Consider the following 9,774-nt stretch of genomic DNA (forward strand, 5'->3'; position numbering starts at 1 on the left):
CTTTCTTTACTCTCTGGTATAGATACACTGAGTTCCATGCAGTTTATTTTGTCGGCTTTTTCAGAGGGACCTGAAAAAACAAAGTTCTTCTTTGTGTGGATGTTAATAATTCCACACACCCTTTTGTAAGATTAGAAGTTTTCCTGGTGTCCTTGGCCCGTTCTTCATTGTGCAAGTTGCTCTACACTGATTGGTTGCTATCTTGACGCTGCCGTAGACATTCAGTTCATTGAGAAAGTTAATTTTTTTTCAGGTGAAAGGTTTTATATTATCAGATATTTCGTTATTATATTATTTACATAAGGCCCCCAATCCTGGATTGGATCTAGAGCACTCTTGGCTTCAGTTGGGCTCCATGTGGATGCAGAGGTCCACACTAATAGAGCTGATTGCAGGATTGGGTCCAAAAGTTATAGACTGATGGAAAATGCAGGGCATTAGTATGGTCATTATTATCATTTATAATTTGTATCATTGCAGCAGGTAGGAGTCCCATTCAGGGACCAGGACCCCATTATGCTAGGTGCTGTGCAAGCACACACAAAAAAAATGTATCTCATGTGGACCAGTTTCTTTTGAAATGAGCAGAAACTTGATTTCTTTTAACATTGGGGACTGTCCATTGAAGTTTACCTGGAGAGGATTCCCTTCTTATATCACATACTCACCTTTGCAAAATTCAGCAAAAGGTGACTGGCACACAGCCATGACCACAACCCTGATCCTGAAAACTGATCCTAAGGGTGTCTGTGAAGAGTCCCTACTTTGGGGCTGCATGCAGGTGCAAGGGTCCACCTCCATTAATCAATTTGCAGGATTAGGACCTAAATTAGTTGTACAATTAAGAAAAAATTCAAGTCCAGTTACTAGTGTTACCAATGAAGGTAAGGTCTGAGGACTTAAGGCTTGATCTAAGTCCGTCTGAACTGTGTATGTTCTATGAAATAACGTGTAACAGTTTTACATTAACTATGTAATTATCCTTTTTTACCAATGTATATTTTCTGATCAGCAAAGGCTTGGGGCAGAGATGATACAGAAACATTTACCTGCTGTGACAAAGACAGTGACTGTCAGGGCAGAGTTCTTGCTTATTTGCTGTATAGAAAAACTTTCATTGTATCTATGTGAATATGCAGGTAAATTGTATATAAATAAATTTTAAAATTCAGATCTCATTGAGTGTAGTTTCTTATCTTCAGAATCACAAATATTCACCAGTTAGATACGAAAGATATGTTTTCCTAATTAGATAATCTCCAAACTACAATTCAGTTTCCTTTTTATGCTGTTACAATATAAATATTGTAAAATATCAGCATCACATTTCAGGTGTCTTATGTAGCACATTTTTAAAAAATATTAATGTAGACCAAAATAAAACACAATTCCACTCTCCAGTGTGTGACTCCAATATTTACAAGACCTTCTAATTGATTGTTTACTCCATTTACCAGTTTCTTTTGGTAGAGCAAGGAAGCATTTTGTTGGGCTACTAATTTACTTTACTGTTTCAGACTTATGCAAGGAAAATGAATAAGTTTTTCACTACAAAGAGATCACATTTAAGCTGATCCCTCAAACTTCTCTCCCAAAAAAGTCACATCTATGGAGTTTAACTGTTATGTGCCTACCAAATAAATATTTAAGAGGTTCTGTTTTATTTTTTTAATTTATTATTTGTTTGCAAAGAATGACCTCAATGTTGAAAGAACTGTAACAAAGAAGAAAAGTGTTTTATTTGTGAATATATTACAAGTTTCTACCCTATTTTTCCTTCTTTATAGCTGCAGTCAGTGTGGGCAAGCATGACAGCTGCTCAAACTCAGCAAACTTCCAAGGAGTTGAGTATATGCCTGACCGATGTGTCTTGGAAGAGTCTGAGAGTCCAGGTGAGAGCCCTTTAAAGATAGTCACTGAGAATTAAATGATAAATATGACACAGCTTTTGAGCCAATCAAATAAAGCACATTGTAATGCTCCTTCCTTTTTAGCAGCTGCAATGTCAAATTAATGGTCACCTCCTGGGGTCATAGTGTGGAGCTGTTATCCTTTCCTCTTTCATCAAGCATTCAAGTCCTAGGAAGGATAAAGGCTTTATGACCAAAAAGAAAACTGACACTACTAGTTCATTATCATTAGTTTTGGACTAAACTGCTTAGTTAATATATGTACAGTGTCTGACCCTTTGAAGGTTGAGTAAGATTATGAAAAATTAGAAGGATTGTCCCTACTATAGCTGAATATAAAGCAGCCGTTCAGATGCTATAGGTCTGGAGAAAAGCAAATTGACAGTGTTATAACCTGATTCCTTTTTCAAATCAACTCACAGTAGTTAGTTCAATTAATGATTTTTAACATTGAAATGATTAATTGCAGTGATGTACATAAGGTGCATCCCCTTCTAGTGGCTATGGGATTTGTCTTAATGTTGCTTATTTCTCTATCTATGTATGGTATATGTGAGAACCTTATTAATTGAATCTGAAGGGAGAACAATTAAATTTAAAGTGCATATTATTATAGCTGATTAAAAACATAGTGTGTGATTAAATAAAAGAAAGGTAAGCAAGGTGTGGGTCTGGCCCACATACCAACATGTAGGTAACATGCACACAGTATCCCTTAGTGAAAGAGTTAAACGTCTTTTTTTCACTTGATATTTTCCTTTCCTGCTTTATCTGGTTTCTGTGTACCCTCTTGCATCTTTGTGTGCTGATCCGTGTATCATATTTTTGATTCATCCTCTCTGCGGCCTGTCAGCTTAGTTAAGAGATTTCCAAATCTTGCAGCCTGCACTGACAGGGGGCAGCTGCCAACAGTCCCCTGATCCTTCCCCAAGGAGTGCTGCTGAGATTTAATTTTCAGTGAAAGGGTGCAGTCTGAAATCCATGTCAGGTCCCCTAAGTCATCTCAGAACCCAGATAGGACCCATGGCTATGGGATTATATTTCAGTGCACTCCACTCCTTCAAGATTCCTTGGGAGTTGAACTGCTGTCATGTACCTGATTTGAACTATGTTTCCTTTTCATTTTTTCCACAGAAATGAGCAATGGTATATTTTAGAATAAGTGAAATCAGTGAATTGTAAATCTGCACCTATTTTCAAACCATTTTGGCTTGGTCTCACTACTTTGCAGCAAAATGCAGCATTGGTTTTAAAAATAATAGGTACCAGGGTAGGGAGACACGTTTAATTCCATATTTCAGTTACACCAAACCATCGGGGGTACCATACTTTAAGGCTTATGCCCTTCAGGAACTGTCCATAAACCTTTCTAGAACTGTTAGAGATAAATGGACAGCCTCATTTTTTATCTGTTTTGGACAGAAGTTAGAAAGAATTAATTAAAGGTTAATAGTCATAACTGGTTCAGGTGAGAATTAATTTAGGGCTCCCTCTGCCTAAAGATATTAATTTTAACCTTCCTTTAAGTTATTTTGGGTGACTGAATGCGTATGGCAGTGGATGGGAGTGTAGAATATATAGTTCTGCATACTATATGTGTGTGTGAAATAAAGAAAAGGATGTAAAACTGTCCAGCGGTGAATATTGATTGGGAAAAATGTGTGTTGATAAAGAATCTAAACTTAAAAACTGAGTTTCATTCTGTCCATCTGACATCATTAAACTGCTAATAAACCATGAATTACTCTGGCTTTTCTCTCTGCCCATTCCTGCATTTTAAGACATCTTGCCTTGTAGGTCTGAAAATCTCTGGAGATTTCACTACTGGTCTCACTGCTTTCCACTGAGAATTTGTGGCTTGGTTGTCATGGAGACATCGTATTTCTCCAAGAATTGCTCATATTGATCCGTGGACAGGCGTAAATGGCCAGGCGAATGTGAGGAGTAAAGGGGGCTGGGCAGTACTATAAAATGACCAGAGGTTATGGGTCGGAAATAAGCTCATAGCAAACACTTAGGTAAAGAGAAAGAAACAGTTTCATTTTGTTTCAGGATTTCGTTTTTGCACTTTGTGCCATTGTCTTCTTTCACTATAGACTGAAAGAAACTTGTTAGTCACTTGTCATGTCAGATCTTTGGTGCTTGTCCTGACACAGCTGTCAGCCTTCCAGCTCTGTGCAGTTCAGGGACACACAACAAAGAGCCAGCAACATGAATTATTTATTGCTCCTTGTGTGGATGAAATTCTGTGATAAGAAATTAAGACACTTCTGACAGAAGCATTTGTTTGAAAAGAAAGATTTTGGTGATAGAATGCTTGAAGCTTACCACTTAGTTTTTTGTAGGCAAACATTCAAACAGTAACGTAACATTTAGTTGGGTACTATTTTCTTTAGTCTTTGTCACATGTTTTTACTTTGTAGTGTATTTTATTTACTATTTGAGAGCATGAAGGATGTCAGCATTTGACTTGATGAAATCTACAACTTCAGAATCTGTGTCCCATGAATTCAAAGCCTGGAAAAACTTAGAAGCTCCACCTAAGCTTTTATTAAAAAGCGACCTATATAGGTTTGTAGAGTTGTTTGTATTTTGCTTATAGTACTTTGTCATATGCTGCATTTCCCACAGAAACACCAGTAAGGAGTATATTGACTTTACCGTCTCTTTTGATGAAGGTAGGGTGAAAGTATTACAGTGCATCTTCAAAGAGCTCTATAAGTATTCTTAGAAAGGTACTTTATTATATTTTATTGGAACCAGTATGGGTTACAGAGGTGCAGAACCCCTACTAATAGATGTGACTGTGTCATTTGCCTTTTGATGACCCCAATAATAGATTCAGAGTAATTTTCAAACTGATTTTAATTCTCTACAATCTTACACCATTTATTTACTTATTTTGGTTTTGGCCTTCCTGATGTTCCACACAGGTACACTTCCTCCCACTGCTGCAGATTTGGCCTCAAGCAATCACAGAAAAGGGCATATACCCTGGTGAATAGCAGGAATCCATTAGACAAGCCAAGAAACTAATCTGGGATTTACCTATAATTTTCAGTGTTCATAATATGGTATGACTAGTCTCCGACAGGTAATAGAACCCCTCAGCCTGCACTTTCCTCTTGGATAATTCATTAGTAAACATTTTTCACCTGCACCAGACACAAGTAAATATCAGACTAGGGTTTCTTGCTGGGCATACTGGATTTTAGATGCTGTCTTGCATGTACCTACAAGCTGCCATTATCTGACATACTGGCTCATGTTTGTATCCTCCCTCACACAGAGGAAATGCTGGGCTTCTATCCCAGATGTCTAATACTAGGTTTGTGTCCTCCAGTTTCCTACATACTGAAGACTACTTCTCTCTAACATGCAAAGCCATGGCTCTTCAAACTTGTCCCTGCTTTGGCCTGTAACAAAATAATCAGATAATGTCAACACTGTGTTTATAGACCTGGTTATCTAGGCATATCAAAACACTTTACAAATCTTAACAGTCCCTCACAATGCCCCTCTGAGATAGGGGTCACCACCACATCTTCCAGGTTGGGAAACTGCAACACAGAGGTGTTAAGTGACTTGCCCAAGTTAATGCACTAAGTCTATGGCACAGCTGGGAATAGAACCCAGATGTCCGGACTCCTACTCCTGAGCACTAGACTATGCTTTCTCTCATAGGGAGCCTAGGTACCTTTCCTGTCCAGGGAGGAGTACCATTGCAGGCATGATTCCCCCACCACCCATGCAGAAGTCTTTTGGGAGCATTATGGAGGTCTAGCCCCATGGAGTTGGAGGGGACCAGACAAAGATTCTTTGAATTTTACCCACTGAAACATGGAGGGAAAGCAGCACAAATTAATGCATCCTGAGATTTCTTTGCCTTCTGTGCTGCCTTTTAGCACAGACCCAGTAATGGGAGCCCCTGAAAGCCTGGCTCATGCAGGATCAGTGTTGTCTAGGGATAAGCGGGGCCAGGTGGAAGAATATAGGGAATGCACATTGGCATAAATGTCCCTTGCCGACTTTGGACCTCCCACCACAAATCTTGCCATATTCATCAGGTAAGCAGGTAGAAACCCAGGTATTTCCAGGGGTAGTGGGGACATATGACACTCCTCCAATGGAAGAGTGAGTAAGAAGCTGGAGGTTGAAACTAGCAGAGCATTTTCTCCCCTGTGTGGGTGTAATGTAGTATACAAACACTATGCAGGAGAAGAAGGGATTAAGGAGGTCCTCTGGGCCCAGGCAATACTGCCCCATCACACCCTCAAAGCCTGCACAAGCTGGAGGAAGAGCTTAACAAGGGAAGCAGAGTAGCTCAGTGGCAGGCAGATAAGGGAAGTAGCTGACGTGCACTCTGAATTCCTGGAAGGAAGTCCCACAGGAGCTCCTGTTGCCTGAGGCCTGGTGATACTGACCTAAGCAAGCATGCAAAGGAGGGACTGGTGAATTCTGAAGGTTAGAAACTTAGTTTGTATGTTCAGTTATTTACTTTATCCTGTGGGAAGAGGAGGTATTGGTAGGAAGTCATCCAGAGAGGCAGCTGCATAGCACCTCAAGGCACAGGGCTTAACTGCCTATCATTGGGCCCTGGATTGGAGTGGGGCGGAGGGTGGGACCAGGATCCTGTACCTGCCCCTAAAAAGGCCTTCAAAAGTCTGTCAGTATCTCTTTGGTTAAGCCAAGAACATTCATTTGTGCATCTTAAATCCCTCCTGTCACTTCACACGGGAAACATTGCTTCTAAATATTTTGCCCTTCATTCTCTGACTAGCCTGGACAGAATAAAATTCTGCTTGTATATCAGACACTAGTGAAAAATCCCCATAGTTTCACACCTTGCTTAGTTTCATGTACCAGAAAATCCTGAGCACAAATGTGGGGGAGAACAATCTGTGGCCCCCCCTGAGATTTCATCTGTGAGATATAGCACTACACTAAGAGGGAAAATGAATCAAAAAGGAAAGATTCCAATTGGGCAAGTGCACCTGAGAGCCATGAATATGCAGCACTGAGTGTGACTGTGTTGTTAAGAGACGGGTTATAATCACCCTTTACAATACCTGATTAACACTCTCCAGTGTATGCAGCTCTAAGGTATGTTATCTAGATCAGTGCAGTACCACTTATATCTGTGGATCAATATCCTGTTGTTGGAACTTGATACTCAAATCGAGGTTTTCCATTAAATTTCACAACTATAGAGCACCTTATGAAAAATCAAGGCTTTTTTTTTTTCTTTTTCTGGCTCAGGTACCAATATCACAGCAAAAAAATATAAAAGGGTAACTAAACAAGGACAGATTCAGGAATGGAATGTTAGCAATTGCTGATGATGCATGAAGCAGAAAGAATGTGGAATGTGTGGACAGCCCATTAATCATAACCACAGATAACACATACTGCTCATGGTCTGTGTTAAATAAAACTTTATAAACATTTTATCATACTGTATGATGGTATTAAAATATATCATGTGCCATTTAGCATTCAGTTTCAAAGTATCAAATTATTATTCTATTTTTTTTTCACATGAAATTAGAGAGTAAATCAAGACGACTGCATAGTGTGGTATGAAAAAATGTTTTATAGCTATACAAATATAAATTGATATCTACTTTTAATTAATCAAAACTCCTGGATTTTTGGCTGTAATTATTAGAACTGCAAAAGACTGCTTTTATCTCTTTCTCTCTATTCTTACCTTATCTCTTCATTGCATCCACTTAAATAGTGGCTTATAAAATACCCAGTACACGATATATTTTAAGTTTAGGCTATAAGTATTATCATACATCAGCTAGGAAAATTTATGCGACTAAAAATTTGATTGATTGACTAATTCCCATTTCTGGTAGACTCTTGATAAATTGTGACAGGACTAAGATCTCATACCTGAATAACATTATTACTCCTCTTTCCACTTATTCTACAATAAGTCCAGCTGAGAGAATTATGCATTCCATCTGCAAGTGAAATGAAAATGCAAATAATCTGTTAGCGTCTAACACAAATTAGCTGTCTCCTTCCAAAATTGGGAAGTTTTGCACATCTAAAGAAAATTTGTGTTGAATTGCTTTAAGGAGATACATATGCACTCTCGAGCCAATTTGACTTCCATGTTGCTTTTTGTGATGTTGCTCTTTGAGGGGGTAAAATATTTTGTGGTTGTAGATTGCGGTATACTTGAATACTAGCATAATATTGATGCATAGCTTAATTTCACTACAAATAGTGTTGAGAGTTTTTATCATTTTATAAAGTGATGTATAATGAACTCTTTTAAACAAAAAGCTATTACCAGCAGGAGAGTGAGTTTGTGTGTGTATGGGGGTGGGGGGGATGTGAGAAAACCTGGATTTGTGCTGGAAATGGCCCACCTTAATTATCATGCACATTGTAGGGAGAATGGTCACTTTGGATGAGCTATTACCAGCAGGATAGAGAGTTTGTGTGTGTGGTTTTTGGGAGGGGGGTGCGGGGGTGAGAGAACCTGGATTTGTGCAGGAAATGGCCCAACTTGATTATCATGCACATTGTGTAAAGAGTTGTCACTTTGGATGGGCTATCACCAGCAGGAGAGTGAATTTGTGTGGGGGGGTGGAGGGTGAGAAAACCTGGATTTGTGCTGGAAATGGCCCAACCTGATGATCACTTTAGATAAGCTATTACCAGCAGGACAGTGGGGTGGGAGGAGGTATTGTTTCATATTCTCTGTGTATATATAAAGTCTGCTGCAGTTTCCACGGTATGCATCCGATGAAGTGAGCTGTAGCTCACGAAAGCTCATGCTCAAATAAATTGGTTAGTCTCTAAGGTGCCACAAGTACTCCTTTTCTTTTTGCGAATACAGACTAACACGGCTGTTACTCTGAAACCTATCTTTTAAACAAGTGAAGCTGTGCCTATTAATCACACCACAGAATGTTCCAAAGTGAAATGAATACATTTGTTTTCCAGATGAGATGAAACAGCATCCTTGGATGTCCAAGGTGTGTTCCTGCAAGGTGTGTTAGATAAGCCTGTTTCTTCAATGAAACTAGAAGGTGGTCAAGTACAGCAGAGGAACTGAAAATACAGGACTCTTTCATAGGACAATGATTTTCTTTAATGTGTTTTGATAAATAACATAAACTGAATATTTCTTGTATCACTATACCTTTCACAATTAATTTTCAAAAATATCTTTCATATCATCTACTTTTCTCCTTAGTTATTGGTTCCATGTTTAATGACAGCCCTTCAGTAGAGTCACATTGATTGAATATAATCTAGATTTTTGTTAACATATGCAACATTAAATGATTCCTTGTTCTTGAGATGTTTTTCCACTAACAGAAGGAATCTCAAGACAGAGATATTTTGTCATTATTATTAAAATTTACTTTAGAAGTATTATGGTAACTCTATCTGGTAAATATTACATTTGACATAAATTTGAAGATTTAAATTAATGTTAAATGTTCTGTCTGGTTACTAAACTACATTTATTACTGATAACATTTCAACATGGGGAAGACCAAATATATTTTAAAACAACTTGTGCATCAATGTTTGTGTGAATGTAAAGAAAAAAATTAAGCATTTAATTAAACTGCAAATTAAAAATTAATGTGTGTGATTGCATTGTAGATAAGTGATTCTGCAGATATCAATACAAGGAAAAAATGTGTATGTGTACATTTTGATGTCAATATGAAATTTGGAGAAAGCTGTCCATTAATCTAGCATCCACTGCTGAAATGATGCAGTGTGTACAGGTGCTGTTCACATTCCTCAGAATGAGGAATTTCAATATGTATTTGCAGTGCAGTTATAGATAAAACACAGACTTCACACTCCTACATGCTTATCCTTG

The 9,774-nt window shown here is 38.3% G+C and overlaps 1 protein-coding gene across 2 annotated transcripts in view; it reads left to right on the forward strand.

The window, feature by feature from the left end:
- Positions 1-9,161, forward strand: part of WDR72 (WD repeat domain 72) — a 177,535-nt gene extending 168,374 nt beyond the window's left edge. For both annotated transcript variants that reach the window (XM_084641198.1, XM_084641199.1), the window contains 2 exons: positions 1,788-1,892; positions 8,877-9,161. In XM_084641198.1, the coding sequence (XP_084497324.1) occupies positions 1,788-1,892; positions 8,877-8,932 (161 nt within the window). In that variant the 3' untranslated portion in view covers positions 8,933-9,161. The remainder of the gene's footprint in view (positions 1-1,787; positions 1,893-8,876) is intronic.
- Positions 9,162-9,774: the final 613 nt, after the last annotated feature.

Source organism: Lepidochelys olivacea (genome assembly GCF_965140295.1).
Source record: "Lepidochelys olivacea isolate rLepOli2 genome assembly, chromosome: 10".
Classification (NCBI taxonomy): Eukaryota; Metazoa; Chordata; order Testudines; family Cheloniidae; genus Lepidochelys; species Lepidochelys olivacea.